Source organism: Rhinolophus hipposideros, assembly GCF_964194185.1.
Source record: "Rhinolophus hipposideros genome assembly, chromosome: 11".
Lineage (NCBI taxonomy): Eukaryota > Metazoa > Chordata > Mammalia > Chiroptera > Rhinolophidae > Rhinolophus > Rhinolophus hipposideros.
Window position 1 is genome coordinate 83,710,927 of NC_138057.1, and position 15,237 is coordinate 83,726,163.

Genomic DNA, 15,237 nt, shown 5'->3' on the forward strand with positions numbered 1-15,237 from the left:
TGGTGTTAAGGCACCGGGAGGAAGACGGGGACGAGTTTGGGACACGCAGGCCCCGGGAAACGGGAAATTGGGGAACACGGGAGGAAGGAGTCAGGAGACCCCCGAACAGGTGGTAGGAGGCAGGGGCCTGGCCCTCTGTCCCCGACGGGAAGGGCCCCCTAGGCCGGCTGGGCCTGCTCTCTGGCTGGGACAGGACCTCACCACGCGGGGGTAACGGGAGCCCCGAGGCTCAGGCCAGCAGCCTTCACGCGTGCCGACCCGCCACCGCCACCCAGAAGCTACCATGCAGCCGGAGGCCGCCGCCCACGACCACACTCGCCTGGACGGCATCTGCGTATACAGAGCTGTGCTGGGCTTTGGCCTCGTGGGGCCCCAGGGGGGTGGCTTAGGGAAACCTCCTCCTCCAGGTTTCTTCATTCTGCAAACCATTCCATTCCACACACACATTGTGTTGCCAGTTATGCCTGGCCTTGTGCCAGGGACGGACAGGTGAGTCAGCCCTGTCTCTACCTTTCAGAACTAAAAATTCAGGCGTGTGCAGGGTGATTGAAAAAAACAACATATGCAATGTGAGACTAACAGGAGGTGGTCATGGAATAGATCTAGATAGGGATTTAAGTCACTGGGTTTTGCAGACTGAATAGGAGTTTGGAGCTGCATCAGACTGATGTGCATTTTTGGTTGCAGGGAGCCACACTGCGACCTGGAGGCCACTCCAGGTCCTGTGCACACACTGCCGAGCACCTGCCTGCAGAAGGTGGAGGAACAGCCAGAGGACGCAGATAATCAGCGGAACGTCACTCGGATGGGCAGTCAACCCCCAGACCCGAGTGCCGCTGTGCAGGTCCCAGTGACGCTGACTGGCCCTCCCGGGGAGACCACAGTTGTTCCCAGTGAGTATCTGCCCAGACCAGCGGGGCCAGGCCAGCCTTGTTCAGGCCACTTTGCTTCCTCTTCTCTCTTGTTCCATGGTAGCTGCTTGTGGACAGGCGGCCTCTGTGACTTGTTCCCCCAGCTGGAGAGAAACTCATTTGCTGTCAGCATCTACGCCTTGATATCCCCTTGCTTTCCGGTGCCCCCAAAGAGAACTATTACAATTTTGTATCGCACTTAAGCGTTACTCTCCTCACTGCCAAAAACATTTGCAAGTCACCAGCTAAGGTTAGGCACGCTGTGAGAGTGCCGGGGGAACAGCAGGAGGGGTTGGGGCCAGGGCTGCCCTCATGGACTTCCAGTCTCATCAGGTAGACAGACCATGAGACAGTCCTGATCTTCAGAGTTGCACGAAAGCTACTGAGAACCATGGCCGCTGTGTGGCCAGGCCAAGAACCAGTGGGCGAGGAGGCCGTTCCCAGGATGCGGCCTGCCCACCTACTGATGGGCCCTCTGTCCCTGCTCTGAGGTCTCCCCAAGTCTCATCCCGAGCCTCCCTCTTCCTTCCCCTCACTCACGTTCACAGGGCTCCAACAAAGCAGCCCCATGCGCAGGACTGATGGTGTGCAGGCACCAAGGGTGCAGGGTAAACAAGAGGCCATTTCTGCCTTCAAGGCCCTCCATCGAGTGGGGAAACCTGCAGGTGACAAGTGCAAGCCTCTGACTAAGTGGAAAGCGCCTGGGTGTTTGGTGAGCACCAAGGATGGAGAAGACATGCCAAGAGGAGACAGGGAGACCACAGAGGCAGAGCTGGCATGGGGCCACATGGAGCTGTGGGCCACGCACCTGCCTGTGTGTGCAGACGTGTCTCCACACAGACACGTGTGTGGGCCTGTCCTCTCTTGCTCAGGGGCTCTCACCTGGAGCCATGGACCAGTGGACAGACCCTGGTGCAGCAGTGGAAGGTGACTGGCTCGGGCTGTGTAGCCCCGCCTTCCTCTTGCTTGCCTGGGCCATTCTGTTCTCCCCTCCTGGGGGTACGAGTGGATCTGTCTTCCCAGACTTCCAGAAATCAGCCCCAGTCTGATTCTCTCTGGATTAGCTTGAGGACAAACTCAGCATCCTTGCCTGGCCAGCCCTCCTCCCTCCCCCTGGCAGCCCCTGACCTTTTTACTGTACTCATAGTTCTGCCTTTTCCAGAATGTTATACAGTTGGAATCACACAGCAGCCGTCTCAGATTGGCTTCTCTCACTTACCAATGTGCTTTTAAGGGTCCTCCTCGTCTTTTCCTGTGTGACAGCTCATGTCTTTTTGGTGCGGAGTAAACTCCTCTGTCTGGCTGGGCAGTTTATTCATCCATCACCTGCTGGAGGGCCCCTCGGCTGCTTCTGAGTTTTCACAGTTAGGAACAAAGCTGCCATAAACATCTGTGTGCAGAGTTCTGTGTGGACGTGAGTTTTCAGCTCCTTTGGGTAAACACCCAGGATCGTGCGGCAAGAGTGTGTTTAATTGTGTAAGAAACTGCCAAACTGGCCACGCCGTGTGTGTCCCCAGCAGCAGTGAGGGAAAGTGCCCACGGCTCTGCGTCCCCCAGCGTTGATGTCAGTGTGGCAGATTCTGGCTGTTCTGATAGGCGTGTGGTGGTGTCTCAGTGCTTAGAGCTGCGTCGCCCTGAGGACACGTGCTGGAACATGCTTCATGTGCTGGTCTGCGTCTCTATATCTCCTTTGCTCGGTCTGTTAAGGTTTGGGGCCCATTTTTTAATCCGGTTGTTTGTTATTGTTGCATTTAAGAGTCTGGGTACATTTTTGGGTAACAGTATTTTATCAGATGTTGTCTTTTGCAAATATTTTCTCCCAGTCTGTAGCTTGTTTTTCCATTCTCTTAACATTCTCTTTTGTAGGGCAGAAGCTGTTGATTTCAATGAAATGCAGCTTGTTCATTATTTCTTTCATGGGTTTTATCTACTGTTATATCTAAAAAGGATCGCCATACCAAAGGTCATGTAGATTTTTCTCCTGTGTTAACTTTTAGAAATTTTATGGTTTTGCATTTTACATTTAGGCGTATGAGCTATTTTGACTTAATATTTTAGAAGGTTATAAGTTCTGTCTTGGGATCTTTTTTTGCATGTGGACATCCAGTTGTTCCGATAACATTTGTTGAAAAGGCTATTTTCCCCCAATTTTGTTGCCTTTACTCCTGTGTCAAAATCAGTTGACTATATTTATGGGGACCTGTTTTTGGATTCTCTGCTCTGTCCCATTGGTCTGTTTGTCCTTTCCCCAATACCACTCCGTCTTGATGACTGTAGTTTATGTAAGTCTCCAAGTCGGGTGGCGTCGGCCCTCTCAAGTTCTCTTCAGTACTGTGTTGGCTCTCCTGTGTCTTTTGCGTCCACGTAAACCTCGGAATTCGTTTGTCCACAAAATCACGTGCTGGGATTTTGACTGGGGTTGCCTTGAGTCTCTAGGTCAAGGTGGGAGACCCGGCATCTTGACAGTGTTGAGTCTGCCTGTGAACATGGAACACCTTTCTTTTATTTAGTTTTGATTTCAGCCATCAGAGTTTTGTAGTTTTCCTCATAGAGAGCTTGTACATGTTTTGTTAGACTTAGGCTTCCGTATCTCATTTTGGGGTACCAATGTAAATGTTACTGTGGTTTAAATTTCAGATCCCTCCCATTTGTTTGTTGCGAATGTACAGGAAGGTGACTGATTTTTGTGTAGTAACTATGTGTCCTGCCACCTTGCTGCAATTGCTTATTCGTTCCAAGAGTTGTTCTGGTGGATTCTTTCGGGTTTTCTGAATAGATTGATCATCTTGTCATCTGAGAACAAAGACAGTTTTATGTCTTCTTCCCCAGTCAGTGTACCTTTTGTTTCCCTTTTCTTGTCTTATTGCATTAGCGGGGACTCCAGTATGGTGCTGAAAAGGTATGGTGAGGGGCCATCCTGCGTTGGCCCTGATCTTAGTGGGAAGGCTTCCAGTTTCTCACCATCGAGTGTGATGTCAGCTTTAGATGTTTTGTAGACATTCTTTATTAAATTGAGGAAGTTCCCCTCTATTTCTAGTTCACTAAGACTTTTCATCATATGCGGGTGCTGGATTTTGTCAAGTGCTCTTACCGCATCTGTTGATACAATCAGGTGAGTTTTTTTTCTAGCCTGTTGATGTGAAGGATTGCATGAATTGGTTTTCAGACGTTGGACCAGTCTTGCACACCTGGGATAAATCTTCTTGGTCCTTGTCTATAATTCTTTTCACACGTTGCTGGATTCAGTTTGCTAATACTGTGTTGAGAATTTTTCCATCTATGTTAATGAGACATATTGGTCAGAGGTTTTCTTTTCTTGTAATGTCTTGTCTGGTTCTGGTTTGAGGGTGATGCTGGCCTCATAGATGAGTTAGGAAGTGTTCCCTCAGCTTCTGTGCGCTGAAAAAGATTGTAGAGAATTGGTATAATTTCTTTCTTCAATATTTGGTAGAATTCACCAGTAACCCATCTGGGCCTGGTGCTTTCAGTTTTGGAAGGTAGGTAATTATTGATCCAATCTCTTTTAACAGAGATAAGCCTATTTAGTTTGCTTGTTTCTTCTTGGATGATTTTTGGTGTATTGTGTCCTTCCAAGGAATTGGTCCCTTTTGTTTAGGTTTTCAAATTGGTGGGCATAGAGTTACTCAGAATATTTGTTATCCTTTCAATGTGGTGTCAGTGGTGATATCCCTCTTCCTTTCTGATATTAATAATTTTTGTTTTCCCTCTTGTTTTTTTAAGTTGGCCTAGCTAGAGATTTATCAATTTACCGATCTTTTTAAAGAACCAGCTTTTGGTTTCATTGGTTTTTCTCTATAGATTTCCTGTTTTCAATTTTATTGATTTTTGCTCTAATTCGTACTATTTTTTTCCTCTGCTCACTTTGGATTTAATTTTCTTTTTCTGGTTTACTAAGGTGAAAGTTTAGATTGACTTCAGACCTCTCTTCTTTTCTAATGTATGCATTCAAAGCTACATTTCACTCTAGGCATTGCTTTTGCTGCATCCAACAAAATTTGATAAGTTGTGTTTTCATTTTCATTTAGTTAAAAATATTTTTAAATTTTTCTTGATATTTCTTCTTTGACCTATGTGTTATTTAGAAATGTGGTTAGTCACTACACATTTTGGGATTTTCCAGTGAACTTTCTGTTACTGGTTTCTAGTTTAATTTTATTGAGGTCTGGGAATTGACATTTTTTTGCCTACTTTTTAATTGGTTCGTTTGTTTTCTAATTGTTGAGTTTTAAGATTTTTCTGTATATTTTGGATACAAGTCCTTTATTAGATATGTGGTTTGCATATATTTTCTCCCAGTTTGTGGCTTGTCTTTTCATTCTTTAAATGTCTCATGTTTGGATTATTATTGGTGTGAGGGTTGATTTGTCCCCTGTGAGAACTTCTGCTTGAAGCAGAAATCTAGGCTATTGATTTTTTTTTTTAACTTTATTTAAGTGTGTTTTTCCAGGGCCCATCAGCTCCAAGCCAAGTAGTTGTTTCAATCTAGTTGTGGACGGCGCAGCTCACAGTGGCCTGTGTGGGGATTGAACCGGCAACCCTGGTGTTAAGAGCACCACGCTCTTACCAACTGAGCTAACCGGCTGCCCTAGGCTATTGATTTTTCTATGTTAATTTTGTATCCTATTACTTTCCTGAGTCCTCAAATTGTTAGTTTTAGCATTGATTCTTCTTGTTTTTTTCCAAATACATTATCTGCAAATATAGCCCTAACTATTCCAAGTCTTAGGCCTCTCATTGTTATTTTTTTTGCCTGATTCCAGTGACTAACGCATTATCAGGTAACAGTGGAGTTAGTGGGCACTCTTTCTGCCTAAACTAAGTAAGGAACTGCTTTTGGGCTTGAGAGCATGTGTGTGTGTATGTGTGTGTTTGTGTGTATGTGTAAAATCATGTTACAGTATCCATTGGCTCCTCCCTCGATAAGTATTTTCATCTGGAGTAGATGTTGAATTTTTCTGAATTTTTTCTGAATTTATCATCCATTGAGATCATATTTTTTTCCCCTTAAATGTGGAGATTCATAATAATGACTGTTCTGATATTGAACTGTCTTTGCAATCTTAAAATAAACTCCATTTGGTTATCATATTTATTGTTTAATGTGATGTTGGATTCTGTTTGTTAATATTTTCTGTAGAATTTTTGGATTGATGTTTTAAAGTATGATGTGTTCTGTAGCTTTCTTGTATTACGTTCAAGTATCATAAGGTTTACGTATTAATTCAATGTAGTTTTTCTTGCTTAATTTCACTAATCCATTCTTGAAAATGAAATATTGTAATGCGAGTCCCATTCCCCATTATTTCAAATGGGAAAAATTGTAATATATAAATTATAATACATTGCAATTGGTCATACTCAAAGTCCCCAACCAATTTGTTAAAATATAACTAAAGCACAGGTAAACATTGAAGAGTAAAAACTGTCATATTAGGACATAAAATGCTTAACACATTGTTTCCTGATCACCACAGTTAAACTAGCTGTTAACAACAAGCCATTGTGTTGGATGCCTCCTTTCTTGAAACTTACTGCACTTTTCAGAAACATCCATGTATGATTCTGACAGTGGACCAATGAAATTGGAATCTGACCTGTGTTTTCCCCTACATTTTGTTGTTAAAAATGTTGTTTAGAGTTTGGGGGATGTGTACATTTTCCTATGTGCACATCAGCCTTGAAAGCGTTCAACGTCTCAATGAGAGATATACGTTCTCCCAAGGTGTGCAGATGGTAAAAACCCGGGGTGCTCTGCTGGGAAATGTTACCTAAGGAGCTGTCCTGTAGGATTTACCTATTACTGACTCATAAGAAGATTAGAAAGTTTTCTGTTCCCTTTTCTGGGATCGAGTATGTACCATTTAGGATTACCTGGGTTGGTTAGTTGGTTGGTTTTTTTTGGTAGGGTAGTTCTTCGATAATTCCTGTATTTCTTTATAGATATTCGTCTGTTCAAACTTCCTTACCTCCTGAGATCAGTTTGGTAAATTATAATTTCCTTAGAAATGACCCATTTGATCTAGGTTTTCTAGTTTATATACATAGAATTCTGCAAAGAACTGGCTTAATTTTTCTCAAAATTTTTCCTTTCCTGTTCTTAAATTCTCTTTCACTTCGTTATAGAACATAGAATTTTTAAAACCTTTTTATAAAATTTTAGCAGCAATTAAAAATTTTTTTCATTTTTTATTTTTTGTCCTCATCCCCCACCCCCTCCCCTTTGGCAACCATCAGCTTATTCTCTGTATCTATGGGTCTGTTTCTGTTGTGTTTATTTATTTATTTTGGGTTTTTTTAGATTCCACGTATAGCTGAGGTCATGCTTTATTTTTTTTTCTCTGACTCATTTCACTTAACACAATGCCCTCTAGGTCCATCGATGTTGTTGCAGGGGGCAAGATTTCATTCTTTCTATGGCTGAGCAATATTCCATTGTATAAATATATACCACTTCTTTATCCAGTCATCTATCAATGGACACCTAGGTTGCTCCCATATCTTAGCTATTGTAAGTGATGCTGCAATGAGCATAGGGCTGAATATGTCTTTTCGAATTAGTGTTTTGAATTTCTTTAGATAAATACCCAGGATTGGAATTGCTGGGTCAGAAGGTAGCTTTATTTTTAATTTTTTGAGGAATCTTCATACTGTTTTTCACAGCAGTTGCACCAATTTGCAAGCCCACCAACAGTACATGAGGGTTCCCATTTCTCTGCGTCCTTGCCAACACTTGTTTGTTGGTTGATTGATGATGGCCATTCTGACAGGCGTGAGGTGCTATCTCATTACAGTTTTAATTTACATTTCTCTGATGATGAGTGACGTTGAGTAACGTTTCATGTACCTGTTGAAAATCTGCATGTCCTCTTTGGAAAAATGTCTATTCAGGTCCTTTGCTCTTTATTTAATTGGATTGTTTTATTCTTTGGTGTTGAGGTGTATGAGTTCTTTATAAATTTTGGATATTATCCCTTATCAGATGTATCATTTGTGAATATTTTCTCCCATTCAGTGACTTTTCATTTTGTTGATGGTTACAAAGACTTTCTAGTTTGATGTAGTCCCATTTGTTTGTTTTCTCTTTTTTCCCCTTGCCTAAGGAGACATATCCAAAATAATATTGTTAAGAGCAATGTCAAGGAGTTCACTGCCTATGTTTTCTTCTTGGAGTTTTATGGTTTCAGATCTAACATTTAAGTCTTTACTCGACTTTGAGTTTACTTTTACATAAGGTGTAAGAAAGTCATCCAGTTTGTGGGGTTTTTTTTGCATGTATCTGTCCAGTTTTGCCAACACCAATTATTAGAGTTACGCAAAGAAGAAGCTTAATTAAAAAATTTCCTCTGATTCAGTGTTTTTTCCTCCTTGTCATTTTTCATCCTGTGTATTTTTTTGTTTTCCTCTTTTTTCTTGATAAAATTAGTGATTTATATATTTTGTAGATTTTTATTAAGAAAAACCAGCATTCTAATTTGTTTATTCATTCCAATATGGTTTTAGTTTTTAAATCACTGCTTTCCAACTTTATTGTTTCCCTCCTGCGTTTTTTTGTTTCACTTTGTTGTTCCTTTTCTAGCTTCTTGAGTTGGAGAGTTAGTTAATTTATTTTATTATTTAATTTTATGATTTGATCATTTAAGGCTATGAGTTTTTCTCTGATTACTAATTTAACTATAACTTTATAGACTTTGACATCTATTGTGTTCCTCTCCATCAGATTTTAAAGAAATGATGTAATTTTGGTTTGTGTTTCCCCTAGGTGTTTATGGATTCCTTCAGATTTTCTACATAGTGAATCAACTCATCTGCAAATGAACAGTTTTTACTTTTACATTCTGATATGCCTTCCATTTCCTTTTCTTTTCTCATTGCATTGGCTGTAACTTCAAATACTATGTTGAATAACAGTGTTTTGTTTTTTCTGTTTTTGTTTCTTTGGCTTCTTTTTCTGCCTTTCTGTGGGTTACTTGTACATATATTTTAGAATTTATTTTTATTTAACAATAGTATTTTTGAGTGTATCTCTTTGTTGTTTTTGTAATGGTTGCTTTGGGTATTAATACACACACACAAACACACACACACACACACACACACACACACACACACACACACACACACACACACACCATATCCCAGTCTACTAGAGTTGACATTTTATCAGTTGGAGTGAAGTATAAAAATCACACCTCTCTTTTTCCTCCCCATGTATAATATAATTGTCTTAAATATTTCCTTTGCATATATTTAAAACCATCTCAGTGTATGTTATAATTTTTGCTTCAACTTAGAAATTTAGAAAACTCAAGAGGAGAAGAAAGGTATTGTATTTACCCATGTTTTTACTTCTTCTATTGTTCTTTTTTCCTTCCTGCTATTCCAATATTTCTTCTTTCATAATTTACTTTCTGTTTTGAGGACCTTCCTTGGCCATTCTTTTAGAGTAGGTTTGCAGGTGACAAATTCTCTTAGTTTTCCTTCATCTGAGAATGTCTTGATTTTCCCTTCATTCCTGAAGGATATTTTTAATGGGTATAGAATTCTGGGTTGACAGTTCTTTTTCTTTCAGCACTTGAAAAAAACGTGTGCCTCTTCCTTCTGACCTCCATGGTTTCTGATGAGAAATCCACTGTCATTCGAATTGTTTTCTTCTTATAGGTAAGATGTTGTTTCTCTCTCGCTGCTTTCAAGATTTTTTTTCTTTGTCTTTATATTTCAGAAGTTTGATAATGATGTATGTTGGCATGGGTTTATTTAGGTTTATCCTGTTTGGAGTTTGCTCAGATTCTTAAATTTGTAGGTTTATGTCTTTTTGCCAAATTTGGAAAATTTTTCATCCATTATGTCTTTGAATACGTCTTCAGCTCCGCCCCCTTTCTCTTTGCTTTTCAGGACTCTGTTGACATGAATGGTAGCTCTTTTGTTGTATTCACAAAGGTCCCTGAGGCTCTGTTCACTTTTTTCAGTCTATTTTCTCTCTGTTGTTCAGAGTGGGTGATTTCTATTGTTCTGTCTTCCAGTTCATTGATTCTTTCCTCTGTATCCTCCATTCCGATGTTGAGTCCATCTATTGAGTTTTTAATTTCATTTGTTGTATTTTTTAGTTTTAAAATTTTTTATTTGGTTCTTCTTTATATCTTCTGTTTGTTTGCTAAGACTTTCTGTTTCTTTGCTGAAATTTCTATATTTTTTCATTTGTTTCAAGTGTGTTTAGTAGTCTGTTAAAGCATTTTTATGATGGGTGCTTTAAATCTTTGTCAGATAATTCTAACATCTGTATTATCTTGGTGTCTATTGATTGTTTTTTTCTCCTTGAAATTGACATTTTCCCGATTTTTGGTGTGACAAATCATTTTTCTGTTGAAACCTAGACATTTTGATATTGTGTTATGAGCCTGTGAGTCTTATTTAAATCTTCTCTCCTAGCTGGTGTACTGTGACACTGCTCCAGCAGGGTTGGGTAGCTGTCTCAATGACAGATGGCGGTGGACGTACAGGTTCCTCACTTGACCTCCATTGACACCAGTGAGAGTGGGCCCTTCCTTCCAGCTGGACTGAGTTGGGAGTTCTAGCTCCACTGATACATCCCGTGTGGGAGAGGTGGGCGTGCCCTTTCTGCTCGCCACATGGCCTCCATTGACATAGCAGGGGTTCACCTCATTGCCTCTGGGTGTTGATAAAAGTCTTGGCTTTCCACTAGGAGTCACTCTGGCACGTAAAGGGAAGATGCCTCATTACTTCTGGGTGGTAATTGTAGACCAGGCACTCCATGTGATCTTTACCGACGTTACATGACTTGGGGGTCTTATTACCACAGGGTGGGTAAGATAGCCCCACTTGGCTCTCTCTGATACCACCCAAGCAGGGGCTTTGGAGTCCCTCATTACAGGCTGTCGAGGGTGGAAGTCCAGGCTCCCCAATCTGTCTCTGCTCACGAGTGGAGTAGGGCTGCAGTTTTTTTCTGTTGCATTTGGCTATAGCAGAGTAGTTATTGTACAAGTTTCCTGCTGTTCTAACTGCACGTCTCCTGGTCCTGTCACTAGGGCGAGCTGGCTTTTGTCAGAGCTTTTAAAAATCTGTGTCTGTTGGCATTCCTGGGTTGCTAGCTTCTCTAGCACCAAGGCTATATGAGGCGTAAAAGAAAACCCAGAGAAGAAAAGCCTGCTGCGATATCATGTCTCAGGTCCCAAGGTTACTAGCCGATCTGCCTTCTCCTCTCCACCTTTCAGAATCTTCCTAGGTTTGCCTTGTATGTGGTATCCAGGCTTTTAGTTTGCTTAGTAGAATGAATGGGGGCAAGGATTTCTGTTTCATCTTCCCAGAAGCTGAAGTCTCAAGTTAATTTTTATACATGGTGTGAGGTAAGGGTTGAGATTCTTTTTAGCCACCCCTCAACCACCCTCTCCACCCCTCCCGCCCATGGATGTTCATTTATTCCATTACTATTTGTGGAAAAGGCTAACCTTTTCCCATTGAATTACTTTGGCACTTTGTCAAAAATCAATTGATGGGTGTAATTTTATTTCAGGAAAAATTTCTATGATTATAGTTTATAGTTATATTTATAGTTATAAATGTTCTGTTATATTGTTTTATTTTTGTTTTTCAGACATTCTAGTTATAGAAATGTTGTATCTACTTTGCCTGTCTTCTGTTTTTCTGTCTCTCTGATCTTTTTGAAAACTCATTCCTTATTTAGTATTTTTTGGCTCATTTCATTCCCATATTTTTTGTCCCTTGCTCCACTTTCAGTCATACCTATTTTCCCTTGGACTCCTTGTGATTTCTGAGATCATCTTGGTTTTATCTTTAACTTCCTTTCTCAGACGATTTTGTCTTTTTTATTTTTTTATTTTTATTTCATTCTTGGGTTTGGTCAGCTCTCATCTCACATCTCCTAGTTGTCCATACATTTTCATTTTGAGCTTTTGAATCTGATTTGTGATGCTTTTTCTTACTAGAGATTTCTGTTTAATTCTGTTTACTCTGTGTGGGAAAGTTATGTTACAGTTTCCCTTTGCTTTGCAGTTGTTTTTTTATGTGTAGTATTTTTATTAGCTGAAAAGTTTTCATCTTTACAATCCTATTTTCTTCTGGCAGAAGCTTTGTGGGGGTATTGGGTTCCTTTTTCTGATAGTGAGGAAATGCGATGCATTTATCCTGGGCCTGCAGTTTCATGTGATTTTCTGGAGAGTAGGGGAGTGGTCTGGGTAACTTAATTGCTTTTTGGTGCAACACCTTGTTTACAAGAACGATGAAATCCTGTTTCTTTGGTCAGTCGTGCCAGGCGGGAATGTCTGCCTAGTTCTCATTCTTTGATAATCTCCTGTCTCTAGAGGACCCTGGGCCTCAGCCACGTGTTTCTTCCATTCCATAACTAAGCCCCTACGTGTACCTCTTCTTTTTGAGTATCTCTTTTTCCTTCAGAAGCAGGATCTCCCCCAGGTTGCCACCTCCAGCCCATGTAGTTTCCAAGCCCTTCCTTTCAAGTCCCCAGGAGCGATACTCTGACCCAGCAGGTCTCAGTCCGTTCTCAGGACTCTACTCAGGCTGGGACCTCTTCTGATGAACACGAGTTGATGTTGTCCATGTCCCCCGGCCACAAGGACCCTCCACACGGCCCCTGCCTGATCTGCAGACCGCAGTTACATGTAAATTCAGGTTTGCAGTTTCCTTCTTTCCCACATGCTGTCAGTGTGGACTGACCTTCCCTTATTTGCCATCTGGTTTTGGAGGATATGGGAAAATTGGAATGTCATTGTCTATGAGTGCCAGCATCATTTCTTTTTAGTTCCTGCTGGATTTGTAGTTATGGCCACTCTTACATTTCTAATTTCCTTCCTTCCTTCCCTCCTTCTCGCCTTCCCTTCATAAATGCTTTTCCCCTAAAGGTTTGTCTATTTAAATAGACTATCAATGCCTCACTCTGGCTTTCTTGATCTTCTCTATTGTATCTTTGTTTTCTGTTTCATTGATTTCTGTTCTTATGTATTATTTCCTTTCTTCTACTTTCTAAATATGGTTTTGAATTTCCAAATGTCAGAGGTTTATGTGCTTTTTTTGGTTTTTTATTTTGTTTTCTGTTGATTTCATTATTCCTACTTGTATCTCCTTGTATTTTGTATCATCCATTTGGTTTTTATTTCCTTCTACTTGAAGAACATCTTTTCTAATTTATTTTAGTGAAGTTTGATGGTGGCACATTCTCTCAATTTGCCTGAAAAGTCATTATTTTGCCCTTGTTTGTAGAAAGTTTCGTTTTGTATGGAATTCTAGTTAGTTAATTAGGTAGCTAGCTAGTTAGCTAGTTAGCTAGGTAGCTAGCTAGTTATTTTCTCAGCATATGCGACTATTCCACTGTCCTCTGTCTCCTGCTGTTTCTGTTAAGAAACCAGTCGTTCTTCTGACGTGTTCTTTTGTATGGCTCTGTCCTCTGTCTGTGGCTGCATACATGAAAACCTTTTTATTACGGACAGCTGGAACACTAAAAGTAGAGACACAAGTATAATGAACCACCATGTTTATGTTACCCACCCTCAAGAATCATCCACATTCGCCTGTCTTGTTTCACTTGTACCTTTTTTGTTATTTTAGCAAAAGTGTGTCTGTGAGCACGTCTGATAATTAAGGGTCTAACAACCTCAAAAGCATCATTAACCCAGCAGTGTTGATTACAATTCCTTAATATTATCTAATATTTATCCCAAAATAAAATTTTACCAATTATTTCAGAAATAACCTTTTACAATTGATGTATTTGAATCAGGATCCAGATCAGATTTACTCATTTGACTTTGCTTAATCTGTCTACGTGCTTTTTTACTCTGCAACAATTTCTCCCCTCGATTTTATGCATGGCACTCATCTGTTGAAGAAACGTGTCATTGTCCTGTAGAATTGCCGACTTCTGCATGTGGTGATTGCGTCATGATATCAGTTAGTGCATTGCCCCCTGCATGGCCTGCTAACTGCTGCTCACCCAGGTGTGAGGCAGCCCTCTGAGCCGTGCACTATTGAAGTTGGCCTTTGCGCCCTCTTGTGTGATTCACAGTGCTCAGCAGCTTCCTAGACCTTTACCCCCTAGACGCTGACTAGCACCCTGTGCTGTGACAACCAGAAAACGTCCCTGGGAGGCAAAGTCACCCCTGTTCGCGAACCACAGAGCTAGACTTGGTTGCAAGCCAGATAAACTTCTTTGCAAGCTTTGCAGGCGAGGGACTCACTTCTGTCGCTGGCACCAGGAGCCTTAGTGTCTGGTGTCCCGCAGGGTCCGGCCTGACCTGTCCACTGTGAGTTCTCCACCTGTCCCATTGTAGACACTGACTGTCACCCCGATTTCACTCGGAATCACATTTTAATGCTTTTATGATTTTGACTTTTTCTATAAGGAAGCTCTTACCTCTCCAACTTTTGGATCTCCATGAAATACACTTGTATTTATTTTAAGCAAGAAACATGCTCGTTCTGTCCCTTTATTTATGGTTAAGTTCTAAAAATTATGAGTTGACACCTTAGGAACTCCAAATATGACCAATGAGAGATTTAAGAAAGTTATCACCATGAAGTTTTGGATTTTAATGTGTTTGATGTGTTTCAGTCCTTTCAATACACTGTTCCTTTTGGTGCTGAAATTGCCCTGTTTTTGGCCTGTGGAAGCCTCTTACAGTTGGCTTTTTTGACCTTCTCACATGCCTGTCATGGTCATTGGCAGCTTGCTGGGTTTCATTAGTGACCACATGTCGCAGGATCGTTGTGTGCCTTTCCCGTCCCATACCTGGGACTGGCCATTTCTCCAGAAAGCCCCATGTACTGGTCACTGATGTCCTTGGACTTCCCTTCCCCACCTCAGGGGGCGTTTGCCGCCACTGCTCTCAGCCTCAGACACTCTCCAAAGGACTGCCTGGGACTGCAGGAGGTGGCCGGCGTGGGGTGCAGACTGCAGACACCCCAGGTGGCCCTGGCCATTGCGCAGGTCGGGACAGCTGGACCTTCATTCAGACCCCGTGGGAACGGACCCACTGCGGCCTCCATTCCCTGAGACCCGCTACCCTCAGAGCTTCCCTCGCTTCCCTTGGGGACCCTTGAGGGCCTCACGTTGGTGTCCCAGAGGCCCCGCCTCCCTTGGTGACAATGGGCCATCGCCGAGATTTGCAGCATTCAGGCTTTCAGGACTGCATTTCCTTTTTAAAGAGAAGAATATATCATGTATTCTTTTGGTATTTGTAATTCAGATGTAAGATTGTAGGATTTTTATCTAATTTCTTTGATTTTTGTATTTGTGTCTTTTCTCCCTTATCCTGAAGAT

At 41.5% G+C, this 15,237-nt stretch overlaps 1 protein-coding gene across 6 annotated transcripts in view; it reads left to right on the forward strand.

The window, feature by feature from the left end:
* Nucleotides 1-15,237, forward strand: part of CACNA1B (calcium voltage-gated channel subunit alpha1 B) — a 164,065-nt gene that overhangs the window by 83,318 nt on the left and 65,510 nt on the right. For all 6 annotated transcript variants that reach the window (XR_013994522.1, XM_081067367.1, XM_081067364.1 and 3 more), the window contains one exon: nucleotides 688-893. Coding sequence is in view for 5 of the 6 variants with exons in the window: in XM_081067367.1 (XP_080923493.1) it covers nucleotides 688-893 (206 nt within the window). In the remaining variant the exon portion in view is untranslated. The remainder of the gene's footprint in view (nucleotides 1-687; nucleotides 894-15,237) is intronic.